The sequence below is a fragment of the Neodiprion pinetum genome, chromosome 4 (assembly GCF_021155775.2).
Source record: "Neodiprion pinetum isolate iyNeoPine1 chromosome 4, iyNeoPine1.2, whole genome shotgun sequence".
NCBI classification, from domain to species: domain Eukaryota; kingdom Metazoa; phylum Arthropoda; class Insecta; order Hymenoptera; family Diprionidae; genus Neodiprion; species Neodiprion pinetum.
This window is the reverse complement of record NC_060235.2, coordinates 4860802-4880342: the sequence shown is the minus strand read 5'-3', so window position 1 is coordinate 4880342 and position 19541 is coordinate 4860802. Positions and strand designations below refer to the sequence as shown.

Here is a 19541-nt window from a genome sequence, read left to right as displayed (position 1 = left end):
ATATTCTTATACAGATTTCAGAAGGCCTGCGTCAAGTACGGTGTACCAGACGTCGACTTGTTCCAAGCCGTCGATTTGATGGAGCGCAAAAACATTGCCCAAGTGACAAACACGATTTTCGCCATTGGTCGTACGGTGAGAATTCCGCATATATTTACAAGTTTGCGGTGTTGCAGATTGAACCTGCGATACGTAACTATTTAAAATTTGTTTACAGACGTACAAGCACCCTGAATGGCGCGGTCCTTGGCTGGGCCCGAAACCATCCGAAGAGAACAAGCGGGTCTTCAGCGAACAGCAGCTGAGGGCCGGTGAAAGCGTTATCGGTCTTCAAGCCGGTAGCAACAGAGGAGCAACTCAAGCAGGACAGTCGTTCGGAGCGACGAGAAAAATTTTGCTCGGAAAATAACGAATGAATACTTTTCACGTGTAATGCATGTATAATCATCGTGCATAATCCATAACCATGTTATATTTTCATCTCTATACTGAACGTTGCAATTATTTAAAAAAAAAACAAATGTTTCCATTGTAGTTACATACACGCTGTTATATAACATACCTATAAATCAATTTCAGAATATAATTGTACAATTCTAAGGTGAATGTTGGAAAGCTCAGGATTCCAGCGATTGCGAACCAGCGGGTATTGGAACAGCCGACTTACGAACGCGATGCGATGTCAGCCAACCGTGGGGCAGGCCAGTTCTCGGGGACCCCCTCGACTAGGATAACAGCAGGGACTTGATATCAGACCGCGATGTGTAGTCGCGAGAGTTGCGTGTCTGTTCCAATCCCACACTCCAATGTCGTTATGCTGTCCTCGTATCAGGGGAGCGCCGCGGAGTGGCCGCGCCGCGCATAACGCGCCCCACTCTATTCGCGGCGCAAGGAGCCGCGGTTATACGAATTTAACCGCGGGTCCGCGGCAAGCCAATAATCATCAACGAGACGACGTTTGAATCCTCGCTAACTTACAATCGGACCGTCTCGTGTTTCTGCCAAATAAATTGAGACGAAATTACTGAGCAGATTTCTTACGGCGAACTTCGCCACATGTACGTACGATGGGGATGTCAACTGATGTTACTCAAGAATTCCAGAACCATCATCACCGGTAAAAACATTTCTGAACCTCTGCTGAGCTAGTAGCACTTGTCCAATTCACTACCGAGACGTGGTTGATGAAAGAAAAGAAAATATTAAGTGAGAACCAGAATCAAAGCTACCGTACTCTGCAAATTTATACCTACACTCCGATCCCGAGTAATTTCTCACGCAACTGCGCGTAAGGCGATGGAGTCTTTTTTGGCGTCATCTGTTGTTCCACGCATGTTTGTCGAAACCCGTCGAAGACTTGTACCGAATCTTTCTCATGTTCATGGTCTCCTGGTAGCGGGGAGTTCATTGGTACGTTTCCACGGTGCTTCGTGCTGCAGCACTCGCTCAACCTGATCTCGTTGACCCAGAAATGATCCGAACAATTTGCGGATCCATTCCTCCGTGCCAGTTTCTCTTTGGCGGGGTAAAACTCGGTCGTGGATTGGATCAGCGACCATCGTCGACGGCCTGTTCGCCTGATGAATCGCGGACCTTACTTGATCGACAAAAGTGTTTTGTGACAAATGTTTAGAAGCCCGTCGAAGATTTTCGTCTTGACAAATAGTAGGATTTTATGAGGGCTTGTTTATTTTAATTATGTTACGTGGTTTGGCGTCATGGACTCCTGATCCTGGCTCTCGCTCCCTACTTGAATAAATGTTTCAATAAACACTCCTCATCTTTCCCTCTTTCGCTTTCCCCGTTATCCTTACGTAAACTCGGCGCAGAATTAATGTTTCCTGGCTTATTTAAATATCGAGTACTTACCCGTGTCAGGAGTAGCCGAAAGATGTTAAGTCGGCATTGTCAATCAAAGTACCTCTTTCTGTGCTGATACTGAATCAGGAGCATATATGAACACAGAAACATTACGCAATATTTGTGAGCAAGTCTTTTTTATTCTGGGATGGGTGAAATCGGCTCATACACGCTTTGGATTCTCTTTATTATTCATAAATTCCTATTCGGTTAAGAGACAAACGTCTTATGCGTAACGTTTACGGTAATTTAGACAGCGGTGTTTCAATACTAATTAACACCGGCTAATGTAAGTGCTGTCAAATGTTGTGAAAACACTTTTGTCGCACTTTTAAACCGGGCATGCTAGTAGGGTATCATGAAGAACGAACAGCTGCCTTTGCCTGCATACTGTTTCACGTGCTTTCCAATTTTTTAACATCCATTACCTTCATATCATGTATCATACATAACATCTGTTACAATTTAATTATTTGTAAATCTTTATTCGTAAATTACTGTCTAGATCCGACGATCGGACGATGATGTATACCTAGGTATATTATAAACAAACCATTACGTCAGAATAATTTTGTTTCAACTGTGCTTGCAGTCTCGTATTCTCTGTCCCAAAAATACAACTTGCGCCCAATAAATTGCATACAATGTACAAGTTTAGCGAAAACGCGATTCCATAACGTTTTGCTTTCGTATCTTGTCCTGGGAAAGTTTTTCATTAAATTTCTACGATTCATCATTACGTAAGTTAAATAAATATTAGAACGAAACGGATCGGGAATAGCTGCGAAATATGTACATTCTGTATAACATACCGTCTATTTTAGCTGACTTTCAAATGTACATACATACATAACTATAAGTTGAGATGACTCGCAAGTGGGCGAGGCGGAAAAATTATAATAAATGGGAAATTACCGTTGTTGATGGGCACACGCGTTTGACGTCTAGTACAATTAGGAATGTGATTAGGCCTGAGAATGATAAATTGAGAGCGCGAACCTGTTAGGAATGTCTTAATGATAGCAACGCTAGGAACCTCGCTATGAGCATCACTAGGAGCATATTAAAATCCAACAATGAAAGAATCTCGGAGCCCACTGACGTAATCGACACCGTTGGAGAGTCTTTTACCTCGTTTCATAAATTCCTAGTCTTTGACTGGACAAAAGTCTTCCTGTTCCGGCGAATATCGACCAGTTCAACATTCTTCAGGCGAATAGACGCGAAGGAATTAATAGGATATCAGAAACTAAACAGTTTTGCGTATGGACCCAGCTCGTTCCGAATCATGAAGTCCTATTCCGTACTAATGAAATAATGTATCGAAACCGATTATGATTTTAGGAGTATTGCTACTCTTTGTTGGGCAAGGTTCAGGTGGTTTTCTTTTCTTTTTCGTTTTATAATTGCATGTAAACTTTCTTTGGGATGGATAAAGTTTATCAGATATCAGGGGAATATAAATAATATCGGGTATATCCTATTATGAATAAAATTCATGCGTTGTTTAATTAATTACGACTATACATGTAGATTATAATTCCCTGATAAAATGCACGACAAAAATCTTCACCTAACTCATTTTTACCAATGATTTTCGTTGGGTCATTCTGTTAATGTCTCTTTTTTCATTTAGCTTGTACTACTGCACTTTCAAAAAATTTCATAATCGTCTCGTCTCGCGTCTTACGTGTCGAGTGCAACGTTTGTCGCTTCGGAAGGTGAGAAAATTGTACCAGGAGCGAATAATAAGCTAATAGCTTACTGCAATTCACTTGAACATGTTTCAATTTGCATTAGGTAAAACTATGCGTTTGTTGGATGGAAAAAATAAAAAAAACTATACATAATAAGAAAATTGCATTGCGCTATGTTCTCTGCTAATTTTATTCTACTATGCGCGAGCTCATCAAACTTACCCACTGTACCTTTCCTAATTGTGCAGAGGAGATATATTGCATGTAGGTATTTACAGTAATGTTCATTAATAAGTTCCCAGTGGCATACTATTTTTTTGGAATCAAATCTGGAACGAGTTTCATTTCTAATCAAATTTTATCTGCCAACGAGTAGCGATATGCAAGTGACAGGAGAAACCATGGAGACTACACAAGGAGCGCCAACTCAAATCGGGGTATTGACAAAACTTGTCACAGTAATTGTTCACATTAGGTTTATTTTCTTGTACTGATGCGTCATTGGTTGCAGGGATGATCAAGATCGACTAATTAATGATCTTCAAATGTGATTCTTAGAAAGTTTTCACTGCCACCTTATACGCCCTCCACTAGTTTTGTGTAATCTCTTTGTGTAATCTCCATGGGAGAAACAAATGATTCGTACATTGATAATAGAGATTCATAAAATTTCTATACAAGGAAAAATCGTTTCAGTTTTGACTCCATAAAAATAGTGAGTCACTCGGAACTTACTTATTAATGAACATTACTGTACACACTATTTACAAATTTACATAGCAATTAATTAATGATAATATTATGTAGAATGATAATTTTTTTTCTAACACGCAATGTAATCTCTTTTTCGTTTTCATTGCAAATATTATCCCATTCGCTGTCAAATTTCTAATTTACATCGTACTTGCACCAATAATTACTGTAAGGAGTGATTCAATGTTTTCCCAATTGGATTTTTATTTAATATCTTTTGAAATCAAGATTTCACTGAAAATACAAACGTAGAGTACAATCTATAATAATAATATACCTGACAATAAGTGCATGTATTGAAATCTACAGAAATACATGTATGTTTCGAATAGATAAAAGTTACAATTCAATAAGTAATAAAAATCTATTACAACTATTCTACCGGAGTTGAACGTTGTCTGGAGAAGACGATCCAGCCAACGAGTCGAATGCATCTATTTTAGCGACGAGATGTCGTCTCCTGGGGTTTTCCTGCGCGTGCTCAGTTTGAGAGGTACCTGCCTTACCGACGGAGCTGGGTAAGTCTGAACATAGCGCTAGCGATAAGTATCGAAGCGCACTACGTAGTTGACCGCACCGACACCAACAACCCGAAGATAGTGCGTGATCCGGACTCACGGAGAGCCGCTCTCGAGCAGCAGCACAACAGCAGTCGAGCCTGCTTCTGGGAGAAATGGTCGGTGATTTCTGTCCCGTGCACCGTAAATGGTATTTAATTGAATTCAATTGATCATCGTATCGTTTTACGTTATTAAACGTGGTGCGACTAACTTTTGTGTATAAAGGCGCGTGTGGCCGATGTTTAAAACGCGTAGTACGAGGCTAGAATGAGACGAAGTGAAGTGAAAGAAAATATTGTATGTAACATACATACCCAGCACAAAAAATTGGTTGATCAAAAAATTGTGTTTCTAAAATATCTTAACCCTCCTTCAGTTATTCTACGAACCGTGATAAAATTATTGCCAGTATTAGTTGCTACGTGTTCCTCGTCGGGGATATTATTTATCTCTGTCAACTGTTAGACGATAACAACTTTATAATTGCTACCAATTTAGTTACATTCTTCATTCTACCCTAATCGACGCCTCGTACAGCAGTTGTTTAAACAGTCTGTTTCGAAGAGGGACGGCGATAATATGTTTGATCAAAGTTTTACATAATGGTCACTGTACTACCGTATCTCATTATTCTTTCATGTCGTTCCGTGTTACAGTTTTGTTAACGGAATTGTCACACCACGAGTACGCGAAGTGTGCCAATAATCTTTATTGAGGAAAACTGACACTGTGTAAAATGCTATCAACCTGTGGAGACGTTATTGAAATTCCTGGTAAGTCCGACGATATTTATACCCTCATTGTTACGTTGTATTTTTATATACATATACCTATATATATATATATATATATATATATACACACACACACATATACATATCTTATATTATTTCCACATGTAGCAATCGTTGACCAATAACGTGGAATTGATATCAATTTCTCTCATTTGCATCATATACTTACTTCCGTGCAATTTTATTTTTTAACATAAACCGAGGATTCTCATATTCTGTTTTACATTCATCGACACGTGTGTGTATACATACAGTATTTAGGAACCTATACATCCTAAGTAGCGTCAGACTAAAAATTGTATCGGCGATACAAGGAGGCGAAAAATTCTCCAAATTTTTTTTATCACATACCTATTATTCTACAGTTATGTTTCGTTGCAGACTAAATTGACATTAACGCGTATGCATTTGTTACTAACCAATTATGCATCCGTCACCGTCTACTATACAGTGGGTTACATAGCGGTGTATAATTATTGAAAAAACAATTCTATCGGAAAACGTCTTTGCCCACGCTTTATAGAAACACATTTTTTCTCATAAAAGTCAGAATTAAGTAATACGATCAATATCACTCACAAAATTATATTATATTATCTACAACGCGATCATTAATTTCTTTTCCCTGTACAACGCAATTGTTTCTTTTGTCTGTCAAGAGAATTTACTGTCAGTTGCATAAAATACAGATTCAGTTCACGCCACAGCCAGTTTCTTTGGTAAACCTGACATTCTTGGAGTAATAAATAATATCAGTTATTTAAATATAGATTGTGATCTTCTGAAGCTCAATTTACTTCACTTTTTATCAGCCAACGATAATAGTTTTACACAGAAATTGACGTATTATCATTTCCCCGAAAATGGATGGATATTAATAGGTTTTAAGTTAATTGTTTGTCCTACGTAAAAAATAGGCTCTATTGTACAATATAGATAACTAATCATTGCTGTCAAACCGACGATTAACTTGAAAACTAAAACTAATCGAGCGATTTAGCTGTAATATTGTATTTTACTCGTTTTCACAAAATTTCATCACTTCCTTATGATGAATAAATTGATAAAATTAGCTTCAGAAAGACTGGAACTTTATTTCATATTTTTTTCCTAAGATATACTGAATTTGCTAGTTAACAATCATGTGTTCATAAAAAGAATATTCACTTATTCTTAATTGTCTTTCCAGCTTTTCTATTATTCATTATCGAAATTATGTAATTTAGTAACAGTTTATGTATATTCTTAGGTAAATTGAGATTTTATTTAATTTGGGAAAAAAAAACGAGAAATATCTTTTTCTTTATTCTAATTTATTGCATACAGTGTCAGTCATATCTAAAATTGCGAAATAATGCTTTTTTTCCGAAATGTGAATCATCACAGTAGTGTTCTAAGTTCAACATCGTAGGCAGATAGGGTTCGCCAGACCTTATCTTTTCTGTTTTCACATTATCCTAATGTCGCGAGGGGCACATAGCGTAATTTTAACTAAGATATTCGTATCACCCATCCAGCATAATTATATTCTACACGGAAAGTGTTTTCGTGTCGAGATAAATGTTAATGATTAAGCTTAAGCTGGTAATAATAATAATGAGGAACGTTGTATTGTGGGTGTGGGTAGCAGAAAAAAGAATCTAAACTTGTAAATTGTGCGATACCACAAGCCTCATACCACGAACAACCTAAGGAAACGATTACATGAAAGAAAGTAATAAACCGCATGAATAGACTTATTACATCAATGATGAATAATTCTCAGGATGAATTATATCAGGCTGCAGTTTGTAACGTTATTGTAATGATGCAACTTTGGTAAAAGTCCTTATTTTCCAGCTTTAGGATCATTTGATATTTAGTAAACTGTTAATGCAGCAAAATATTAATTTTCTGTTTCAACGTTTCGATACATTAACGTTACTAACTCCAGCCTCGTGATTTATATCAGTTTCAGTGTTAGTACGCTTCTAAGTAACCCAGCACATACAATTCGTGTTACTCACACAACTTATTCTATATTTACAGGGAGCTTGCAATTTAGTAAGAAAACAATTATTATTTATCGATAATATCGCTGTACTCGCATAATTAATATTATATTTTTTCTATCCCATTTTTGTTTTGGATTCGCTTATGCAAGGGAGCTGCTGATCATTAATTTTTGTGACATTTTTTTTTTCACCTTTGTAGGTATGGTGGGGCAATACGGCGTTGTTGATGCTATGTTGAGCACAGACAGTGTCGGCACACACAGTGACGTATCTGGCCACACAACAATACCTGGAAGACCCAGAATGGACGTAGCTTGTGTTTTAGATTTACAACAACCGCAGTACCTCTCACACCGCAAAAAAGCCTTAGAAGAAGTTAGACAAGCGTGTAGTTTAGTCAACGCCAACATGCATCACATACAGGTAATCGAGTATGGATAGATTCAACTTTTCATTTTTAAAATGATAGGTGTTTTTTTTCCAATAAGTATGGCAAACGAAAGGAAAAATTTCTGATGCTAATTAATGTTTACAATTTTCCTCTTTGACAGTTCGAAAAACTTGATTTTGGCGAAGCCAATGTTTTGGATACCTTCTACAACGCAGATGTGGTTGTTGTGGACCTAAGCATTCAGCTGCAACAATCGGCGTTATTTTATCACTTAGGTGTGAGAGAAAGTTTTGGGATGAAAGAAAACATTCTGTTGCACAACGACATGGATACCGAAGCCACAATCAGGTTAAAGGTAGGTAATTACTACTAATTCGTTAAATGTACTTTTTGAAACGCATAGGATTAGGTACTTTCCGCAATGTTCAAACGTGAGTTCTCAATCGGTTCAAAAAATTCCAGAAACCCAAGCTTTGTGGCAATAATAATCTTGGCATATTAATTCGTAGTATTTATCTCTTGCTGTTACCATTTTCTGGAATTTTATATGATGTAGTAAATGCAGCCATTAACTGTACAATTCTTGTGGAATAAAAGTAATAATTGTGATAATAAACGGAATACGTTGTTCTTATTTTCTTTTTATATGTCGTGCGTAGGAAGTGGTGTTAGAAATAATGTATACACAGACCTTGGCTACTCATTATGACTGATATAGACTCACGAGTAATGGTCTCAATTAAAGGGTGTTATTAACAGTCACCTCAGCGATGCAACTGGCTTACTGTGTCTAGCTATTCACAAGCTTTGATTTCCTTTTCAATTATTCAATTCTTATTTACAATCGTAGAGGATACAAGTAACTAAATTTGATCAATAATTGTAATGACTGTTGATAAGCCTAATGATAAGACGCGATAAATTAACAACAGCTACAAAATTGAACGACTAATTAATCCTATAGACCTGAATTATTCTCACTTTTGTATAATGATTTTTCATGCATGACACTATTTTCTATTTTCAGTTGTCCTGTGGCAGCTATACCTTTGTAACTTATCGGGTAGTGGAATGTGGTTCCTGTGTGGCTACTAGCCCAGCAGCAAGCAGGGTGACCGGCGAAGAGGTGATAGACCCAAAACAACATTTAATGCTTAAACTGAAGAGACTCTTTCAGGATGTTGAAGTACAATCAAAGTGAGTATGAGCTGAGAAGAAAAACCCTTGACTTAATTTCAAATCATTTCGTATAAATAGAGCTTTCAATCAGTTGCAAATCTTGTAAATTTCACAATTCTTTTCTGATGTTCGTTCCACTGCGACGCAGGTCGACTGTAATGAGCAGTTAACAGGTAAAATTGTAGATATTTTACTGTTAGTTGTAATGTTAAGAAGTACATTTTTTTTCTCTCTATGTATCAAGTAACCAGGAAAAGTTTTGTATTGTCTGCTTGACCCTGTTAGTTTTAATGTTTATAACATGATATCGTAGCAAAGCAAACGAAATGATCCTACTTTCCTTTATCTTATCTATACCAATGCAATGAATTTCTGCAACTATCTATTGCAGTAGGTGTTCATCGTTTATTGGAGACAGTTGAGTATGAAGAAATTCCACAATACACTGTTTTAATTTGAATCTGTAGTGTTGGTTTCTTACTGTTTCGTTTTTTCATTTTTTGTCACCTCATTTCGATGATACTTGCATTACAGTAGCTATTGAGTTTTATAAACTTAATTCGGTTAAAAAACAACTTATTGATTGAACAATAGCATGTTATACCTATAGACAATGATAATTGTATCAAAACTCTCAACTACTATCTTGTATCAACCATTCAATATTTCCAGAGCCCATATGAAGGAAAAGTTTTTGGCAGATTTGCGCAATGCGCGTGAAACGTATTCGGGAGCTGAGCTTTCCAGGGTTTTAAATAACATGAGAAAACGTCTGGATGATCCGAATGTTTTATCGGGAGAAGTCGTGCTCAATGTCTTAATTTCTTACAGAGAAATACAGGTATGCCGTTTTCAAAATTGTTCATTATTTCTTTGATCTGTATATCACCAAACCGTAGTAATTTAGCAACATTTATCATACTTTACGATTACTCATTGTTTCAGGATTATGACGCAATGGTGCAGCTTGTTGATGATTTGCGGACAGTACCCACCCATAAAAATTCTATAAATACTCCAACCATACGTTTTTTATACGCCTTTGCTCTTAATAGAAGAAATAAGGAAGGGGATAGGGAAAAAGCATTGAAAGTTATCGAAAAAGCATTAGAAAAAAAAGAGAATCATGTACCAGACATGGTGTGCCTTTGTGGAAGAATTTACAAAGACAAATTTGTCGAAAGCAGACACATGGATGAAGAAAGTCTGAAAAATGCAATCCGCTGGTATAGAAAAGGGTTCGAGGTAAGGATCAATAATTTTATTATTTCTTTGTAAAAACAATTCATTATTATAGTGGTAATTGATTGTAAAATTCATTGCACAGTAATAGTGATACACACATATTCCTAGCATGCATAATATTAATTTTGAAATATTTTGAATTACGTTCAAGGTACAACCGAATGAATACGCTGGTATTAATCTGGCTACTCTTTTGGTAATAGCTGGAAATGAATTTTCCAAAAGTGAAGAGTTACAGCACATTGGAATGGTGTTGAATAACTTGATTGGTAAAAAGGGGAGCTTGTCCAGCCTGAAAGACTACTGGGATGTTGCAACGTTTTTCGAAATCAGTGTACTTGCTGAGGATTATTCCAAGGCTATACAAGCAGCTGAATGTATGTTCAAATTAAAACCACCCAATTGGTATGTTTGCATTGTGATTTTCCGTTTACAAGTCATATAATATAGCACCAATTCGGCGTTGTATAAATATACTTATTTTCGATATTAGGTACTTGAAGTCAACCATAGGCAACATATCGCTTATAGACAGGTTTCGAAAAAAGAACTTGGAAGTTGAGGCTTCGCCTGAAGAGCAAGTTTTTGGATTCTGGATTGAATACTTCGACGAAGCGACAAAATCTGAAGTTGGGGACAGTATACGTTTCCCGGTGAGTTCACTAACAGTTCGGAATATATTTTATACATTTCTTACCGTAATATTTTAGGAACCAATCGTTGTATTACAAACGAATGAACATGCATCTAATGAAATATTTTTGGACAGTTACTGGTGCTGGAACCGACAAAAATTCTAATGCCAAGTTACGTGAATATAAATCTTGGCGCAGAAGAAAAATCGATACAAATATGGAACTTGTGCTTAGATAAATTGAAAGACAACTGTAAACAAGTACATGAGTGGCTATTCACCGCAAACATGATTCGCAGTGTCAGTTTGTATAAACGAGACGAACGCTGTCTATTCTTATATGTACATCAGAATTCTGATGACTTTCAAATGTATCTACCATCCATCCAATGTAGACAACGATTTTACGATTTAATCTTGGAAATGACGAGAGACCAGGAAGGCATGGTCACAGATCTGGATGCATACTTAACTAATGACCAGATGAAGGTTTGTTTTGTTTATGTTATATAATTCCACACTTGGAATTTCACTTAAATTATGATTGATTTGGTATTTTCAAGAAATAAAACACAATTTCGGTTTACCAAATTTTCAGTTTGAATACGAATTAGATGATCAAAACAAACGTACGATCCTTGGGAAAGGTACATATGGTGTTGTGTACGCAGCTCGTGATTTAAACACACAAGTGAGAATAGCGGTGAAAGAGATACCAGAAAGAAACCTTGGCGACGTACAACCTTTGCACGAAGAAATCAAATTGCACAGTCAACTCAGACACCGAAACATCGTTCAGTACTTGGGATCTGTGAGTGAGGATGGTTTCTTCAAAATTTTCATGGAGCAAGTTCCTGGAGGTAAGCTTTGACAAATGATTGCTCCATTAGTTTTTTCGAAATTTATTTTTCCTCATTTTAGATTTCTTGGATTCCAGGTAGCTTATCGGCGCTGCTTCGATCAAAATGGGGCCCGTTAAAGGAAAATGAATCAACCATATCTTTTTATACAAAACAGATTTTAGAAGGACTTAAATACCTGCACGATCAGAAAATTGTTCATCGTGATATTAAAGGTATTTAAGTATTGACACTATGTATGTACAAATTAATTACGTACTGCAATGTTTTATGGTATTCTGTTAAGTCGAAAAAAACGAATATCTTGACACTCACACTATTTAATAATACAGGTGATAATGTATTGGTTAACACGTATAGTGGAGTGGTTAAAATTTCTGACTTTGGTACATCGAAGCGACTCGCTGGTCTTTGTCCAAGTACCGAAACATTCACTGGAACATTACAATACATGGCACCAGAAGTCATAGATAAAGGGCAACGTGGTTACGGAGCTCCTGTAAGTTTTCTCTAAAGTTTTTATTATAATAAATAGCATTTTGCATCGTTCTTAATAGCGTATCGCGTTACTTCACAGACTGTAATATTCTTGTCACGTTGCAAATATTTTCTAGCTGACTCATTCAAAATGGTCTTATTACAAAGCATTGCATTCTGTAGATAACCAGTTGTGAGAACAGTTTACACAGTGCTGTGGAAGAGTTGCTAAAGAAACGCATCATTTTTACTGTATTCTGAATAATTTTATTCGCTTAATAGCTTTACATCAAGAAATTGTAATTTTCATATTCAGAACTAGTCCTTCCGTTTCTACATGCTTAGTTAAAAAGTAATTTTGGTTATTAATTATATAATGATTGTGTTCATTTGTAGGCTGATATTTGGTCATTGGGTTGTACAATTGTTGAAATGGCTACAGGAAAACCTCCTTTTATAGAGTTGGGTTCACCACAGGCTGCTGTTTTCAAGGTAAATGTGAACTCTGTTTTAATCCTTGAACAGTAAACAGCATAACATTATATTTTTTTGTATGGAATTTTCTTCAAAGGTGGGATTTTATAAAATACACCCTGAAATACCCTCGGAATTATCGGAAAGAGCAAAGAGCTTCATTTTACGGTGTTTCGAGCCAAATCCCGACACCAGGGCGACAGCTGCTAAACTATTAGACGATCCTTTTCTTACAGAGTAAGTTTGTTATTGTAAACTAGGAGTTTTGGCAATCCCAATTAGCAGACCTCTCCACCTGTGAAGATGAGAACTGTAATGGAGCATGTGTAATCATAATCTGAAACTAAAAATTGATTCTACAGTAAAAGAGGTGTTATTTAGCCAATTCAACATGGTCTCATCTTCTCATTTTAGAAAAAAGAAGAGTACGAGATTACCTGCACCACCAGATTTCAGCAGAAGTATATCAGTGCCAGCGGAAAGGCTTGAGCGACTGGCTAAATTTGACAAGACAAACAATAACCACATCGTTACAACACCGCCAATCCAGTCTTCTCATTCTGATGATACGTAAGTTTTTTTGAATTTTTCTATAATTATTAGACTGTTCACAGCTGCTAACAGCTAATCGCTATTCATTATCTTATGAATATATTTTTATCGTTTTGTCTTAATTGTGTTGTTTTGTCTTCGAATGGTGCTTAAGGCTTGCAAGAAACTTATGTCCAGTTTTGTGTGCGTTGACCACATTAATAGACATAAAATCAATGCGATACTAGCTAACAATTTTTTTTCCTCCTAATATAAATTCATTTAATTCGTATAAAAAGAAAAAAAAAAAAATTTGTGATTGAAATTCGATGCAGCGTTGATCTGAAGAAGATAAAAGAAATTTAAAGAAAATGCACGTACAATATTTACAAATCGAGAATCTTCAAACCTCTATAAGGTAAAATTGTGGTAACTACATGGTGGTCAGCCTTTGTGTGATAAATATTATGAAGCCAAGAATATATTCTTTTGTAAATGAACAGTCTCCTTTTACGGTTAGTGATAAAAAAATCTTTAACTGATATATACATATATGTATATATATATATAAGTATATACATACATATCTGTAATCTATATCAGGATGTGTGTGGCAGGAAGAGAGTCAGCATGTAGATTAGATCTGCACTCCTTGACATACTGGACCCGTAGTAGTCCGTTGCCAGGCGTCGAAACTATCACAATCGTGCAAATAACGTCTCTCGGTATCTTTTCATTTACTTGAGGATAGTACGTTATTAGTATTATTGCTGTGTCACTTGCAAATTAACGCATTTGAGTCCAAATATGTGTTATTGTGAAATGAACACGAATCAAATAAAAATGAAGATGATTATGAGATTTTATCCCACCGTGGATAACGAAAATTGGAGGTTTAGATACAGATGGTACTTATTTTATTTGAATTTTATAACATTTGCATCACAACCATGTCTGTTATAAGATCTTAACAAAAAAATTTTTGCTGAATAAAATACCGTATCTTGAATAATTAAAACCTACCGTAATGTTAATTTTATTATAGAAACTGATATCATAGAGGATATCTTGACGAGTTACTTTTATTCTATCAAATTTAATTTTATTGTTTTATTAGTTATTATATTATTTCAAGTAACAGAGTTTATCATACTGAAAAAAAGTTATTGCGTTTGTATTAGAATTTATAACAATCTTAAGTATGATCTGTAGCGGAGGGCTGACAAAATCAAGCCCATTGAGGGAACGCAGTCCGGCTCATCTTCTCTCTCCCATCAGCATGCCTACTGCCCTTTGTTTCAACAGGTACGGTATTCAGATCAAAATGACTGATAAATTTATGTAAAAACAGAACACGAGGCAAAGAAAAAACTTTCAGCATCATTAACCATTATCCTAATCGTTAAATTCTTTTTCAAGACAATAGAAATTTCGTTGTTATATCGAACTTTTATTTTTAGTTGATATGTTAAAATTAGCAAACAATTTATTCCGAACCAGTTTACTGCAGAAATATATACATGTTTCGATATCGATTGATGTCAATGAAACATCTACAAGAAAATTAATCCTAATATGGTGTATCGAAAGAAAAATCAATTTCTGAATGTAAACAGATCAATTACTAACTTTTCATGTTTATCAGTTATATTTTCTGGTTTTTATATACACTGTGAAATTAAAGTGTAACACAATTACGATGTAATTAGGATATTTGCAATTACAAATAACAATTAACATGTAATAATTTGTTTTTGCAATTAAGAAAAAAATTATATAAGCTACATAATAATTCTTTTGCATTATATGTAGCTATATGTGCTTTTATTAATTCAATAAATATATTGCTTTCATCCTATCATTTATTACTCATAATGCAATATTAAACATAAATGTGTCAAGTCTGCTCAAAGTTTTGGAAAAAGGTTTACAGTTATTTGTTATCATAAATAAAAATAAATAAACTGACCACATATCCATATACATAGTTGCGAAATTAAAAATGACTTTTTTTATGTTCAAACCTCAGTACGATCGGAAGCACACCATCAATAGAGGCTAGCGAATCAGACACATCAGGACCTACAATGACTAGGAGAAGTTCTTCTGGTGGTTTATTGTCACCCGAAGTAGAATTGTCTGGTAAGTGTAAGCATTTGAATGAATCGTGATCTGGAATTGACATATGTATATTATTGTATATATATATATATATATATATATACACAATAATATACATATGTCAATTCCATATATATATATATATATATATATATATATATATATATATATATATATATGTTATTAGGCAAATACAATGTCTGCCATTTAGAACGTTTATTAAATTCGTATAATTTGTTCATTCTTCAGGTCAGCCAGGTAATAAAGTTGGCGAGGAACAGGAGGGCTTTTATTTATTGAAGAAAGATAGTCAACGTCGAATGACACTCACTAGAGTATTGAGTCAGGATGAAGCTAAAATATGTCAAGTATGGCTGAGGAGTATACATCAAGATGTTGGCCAAGCTGTTCTGCACATGGTAAGTTAGATTTATTTAATTGAAATGAATTATAGTGGCGAAAGACAGAAAATCGGAACGCTGAGATGATTCGGGCAACTTTGTTCCAGAATCATTTGGAACTCCTGATGCGTGGTCTGAAAGATTATATCTCTGAACCGAACCAAGATGTGCTCATGACCACAATTCGCACACTAAAGGAAGAATTAGACTTTGATTCAACTGCGATAAATCAACTGTATTCGGCAATATACCTATTTCAAACAGCTGTAAACGAGGTTTTGAGGCTGCACAGCATAAAGCCACATTGGATGTTTGCTTTGGATAATCTAGTCAGGAATGCTGTTCAAGCTGCTATTACTGTATTGTCTCCAGGTAAATTTCATTTGTACTTTAATTCAGGTATACACCTCATGACAAGAAAAGTTGGTTTAACCCTATTCTTCGAATCATGTAATACGATCAATAGTTGATTGATAAAAAGATTCGAAGTATTTATAATTTATTACTTTGATACAGTCGAGATCACACACCGCTTTATTTTTATCACATTTTTTGTAAACGTCATAATATTTAGCAAGTGTAGTTGAGCGTAGATTAGCTGAAAGCATCTACAAGAGTATACCTATATGTGACTATACATAAGTATAACGTGTGCTGCGTACTGGTATATTAACATGTCAACTCTAAAAATATCGGTTGTGAAATTCATCGTAATTACCAGATTGATCTCCACATAATCTCACTCTTCAGGCAGCAGCCTTACGATACTGTATTAAGTTTGTCTTATACTATAATCTAATGAAATACAGACGTAGAAAATAAATTGCTATGAAAGAAAAATGTAAATCAGGTATTAATCGATACGTGGTAGTTATTCTAATTATAGTTACAATTATTTTTAACACGTGATAAAATTTTTAACTTTGTTTTATTCCACCGCCTTTAGAGCTTGGCGCCAATCTGCTTGGCCATGATCGAGGCCAATCAGGTACTGACGGTCCGGAAGAAGGATCGACGTCTGGTGTGTCAACAGTCAACTCTGTGAAATCACACAAATCTAGTGATTCTGTGGACAATAAATATTGGCGAGAATATCAGGATCAAATGGGAGCTTTAAAGACTGAAAACATGAAACTTCTTCAAGAACTCTTGGAAAGTCAGAAAGTTTATCAAGCTATGTTGCAGCAGGTAATAGGAGATCAAAAAATTCAGATGGGAGCTCTATCACAACTGTGCGAATCGATTAATAGGAGAACTGTAAGGCAAGAATCGGGGTGAGTGTTACTGGATTTTTGAGGCATGATTTCGACAGGCACATAAAAATTTATTTGTTTGCAAACTTTGGCAGTCTATAATCTATATAGGTAACAAATACAAAAATTATTATCCATTTCACAGATACAATTCGACGATTTCTGGTGGAGATCCTGTGTCTCCTATTTCAGGATTTTTACCCCAAATCAGTGTCACTGACCATAATGCTACTCCAGCTGATACCAGGCTTACGGAATGGTTACAAGGTCTAGGTGTAGATGCGTCTTCTATAGACAGGGTATGTTCAAAAGTACTGCATAATTGGGATGAAGTTTTGTTGAATATACGTTAGATAACTGGATAATAGTTTTATTATTCTCAGCATCGTGTGAAACATGTAGAATAAACTGATAATTTCATTTAGTTACGTAGTTGAGAAAGATGATTCCATTGTTCATTGGCAATTGATTGATGTGTTAATTGATTTGTTCAAGCGTTGTCAATCCAATTTTCTTTACGCTTAATGTCATTGGTAAAAATGAATGGTTTTACAGTTTCTATATGAAGAATACACGTTGGAAGATATTCTTTTCCACGTTAGTCGAGAAGATCTTCGCAGGCTGAACTTGAGGTAAGTTAAAAAACGCTGTAATCTTTATTTGACTGTGTTGTTAATATTACTGTTCGAACAGGGGAGGTATCGAGTTGAGGATATGGAAGGCCGTATTGCAGCATCGAAAGGACAACGAAATTTGAAATCAACCATATCAAAGTATAAAATATATGCTAAAAATTTTTGTGGACGAGCTGCACAACTGTGGATAATGGTTTATTACTTTTAAACCGTACGAACTAACTTAACATATAATTAAACAGACTGTTGTTATATAGAGATTACTAATTTGTAAAATGTTGAGATATCTACAATAGGACATTGTTAATTGAGCAGGAATGTTACGCACTGATTTATTAATTAGTCTACGTGATATTATATGTTTAAATAATATTTCATCAAATTAAGGCATCTACAAATGTCCGTTTACCTATTGCAAAAAGTATCCTAACGAAACGGAACCTTTATATGCATGCGATACATAGAGCAGGCACATTATGATCTAGTGAAGAATTAAATTCAATAAATATCATAGGCTATGTATCAATTAACAAAGTTTTTGTGAATATTAACTCATTGCCACTAACTGAGATATCATTCGTAAGAAGTCGTGGTTGTTACATACGTAAATATACAAGCGCGTGTATATCTTCTGTTTGCCCGAATCACAGTGATTATAAGAACTGTGTACGATCATTATATTCAAGATTTTACAACAACATTTAAGTTTTCGCTGTATTCGAAGTAGCTTAACTTAGTATATGTTCTTGTTCACTTTAATTTATTGTTGACAAGCTTCATGCCCAGCTGTGTTTGACTTTTAAATCCATCTCACGTCTACCATTAGTCATTATTCATCCAGTCACTGAAATTAAACAATCACACTTTATATTGTACAAATCAGTTCTGAATTAATTGTATCTGTATTTTCGTATGTTCGAAAAGTTGAATCGGCATCGTGCCATTTTTAAATCAATCTATGGTATATTCCTATTCCATTCGTTCCTGGAGCAAATGTGATTATTGGAAACTGTTCCTGATTTCGTGTTTTGAGAATCAATAAATAACTAGTTTATACCAACTGCCTAGCAAACAACTAAAATAGGCTTTGTCTTCCATAGGTAGCTAAATAATCGTTATTCAAAACACGGAGTTAAGATTGTTCAGGATTAATACGTTGGTGTTTACTATAAAAGTGTATTGTATACTCGTATTTTTAATATTCTGCTGCCTGCACAAACTTCTTCTGTAAATATTTGTTTTCCGAAATAATGAAAGCTTGTAAAGAATAAAATGAAAATATGAAATTGATCTCTTTATTCGTATAAAAATATCGATAACGTAATTTAGTAACACTGTAGGCTCATGGATTTTTTCGTTTCCAATTCAAGAATATTCCTATTAATTTAGGGAACTAAACGCTTCGTTTGATATAAAAAAATGCTAGAAGTGATACATATTAGAAGTGGATATACATATATTGTTGACTGAGAATTTAATTGCGCGCTTTCCGAATACGCTACGTATCAAGAATTACAGCCGAAAAACGAAAGATTTTCTACGTAATTCCCCTGCTGTTGGTTTTGCGCTCTTTTTGATTTCTTTCTGACAGCGCAATCAAAAATTTCTGTGTCTTTTTCCGACTGTTGGTCGAAAGTTATTATAGATGTCTTCTTCCCATTTGTAAGGGACCAATTAGTTGA

The 19541-nt window shown here is 35.2% G+C and overlaps 2 protein-coding genes across 7 annotated transcripts in view; both read left to right on the top strand.

Annotated features, from left to right (window-relative positions):
* LOC124216648 (muscle-specific protein 20) overlaps positions 1 to 538 on the top strand; it is a 31746-nt gene extending 31208 nt beyond the window's left edge. For both annotated transcript variants that reach the window (XM_046621431.2, XM_046621430.1), the window contains exons 4-5: positions 15 to 135; positions 218 to 538. In XM_046621431.2, coding sequence (XP_046477387.1) covers positions 15 to 135; positions 218 to 409 — 313 coding nt within the window. In that variant the 3' untranslated portion in view covers positions 410 to 538. The remainder of the gene's footprint in view (positions 1 to 14; positions 136 to 217) is intronic.
* Positions 539 to 4863: 4325 nt separating this feature from the next.
* Positions 4864 to 19149, top strand: Ask1 (apoptotic signal-regulating kinase 1). Of its 5 annotated transcripts, none has more exons than XM_046620823.1 (24): positions 4864 to 5018; positions 5527 to 5643; positions 7858 to 8081; positions 8210 to 8404; positions 9077 to 9246; positions 9901 to 10069; positions 10174 to 10473; positions 10625 to 10878; positions 10967 to 11126; positions 11243 to 11596; positions 11706 to 11967; positions 12045 to 12182; positions 12300 to 12466; positions 12841 to 12936; positions 13016 to 13155; positions 13333 to 13488; positions 14662 to 14754; positions 15479 to 15591; positions 15820 to 15989; positions 16079 to 16343; positions 16918 to 17245; positions 17370 to 17523; positions 17780 to 17856; positions 17918 to 19149. In XM_046620823.1, the coding sequence occupies exons 2-24, from the start codon at positions 5607 to 5609 to the stop codon at positions 17979 to 17981; spliced, it is 4086 nt and encodes a 1361-aa protein (XP_046476779.1). In that variant the 5' UTR covers positions 4864 to 5018; positions 5527 to 5606; the 3' UTR covers positions 17982 to 19149. The 5 variants fall into 5 exon arrangements, with proteins under 5 accessions (XP_046476779.1, XP_046476782.1, XP_046476780.1 ...); XM_046620824.2 differs by having other exon boundaries at positions 4886 to 5167; XM_046620825.1 differs by lacking the exon at positions 4864 to 5018 and adding an exon at positions 5182 to 5200.
* The last annotated feature ends 392 nt before the right edge of the window (positions 19150 to 19541 follow it).

What these genes read in the sequence shown, in the direction of transcription:
- Ask1 (XM_046620823.1), top strand. Translation starts at nt 5,607, where the DNA reads ATGCTATCAACCTGTGGAGACGTTATTGAAATTCCTG. An exon ending in ACCCGAAGTAGAATTGTCTG is followed by an intron (nt 15,592 to 15,819) that starts GTAAGTGTAAGC and finishes TTCATTCTTCAG; the next exon opens with GTCAGCCAGGTAATAAAGTT. An exon ending in GCCAAGCTGTTCTGCACATG is followed by an intron (nt 15,990 to 16,078) that starts GTAAGTTAGATT and finishes ACTTTGTTCCAG; the next exon opens with AATCATTTGGAACTCCTGAT.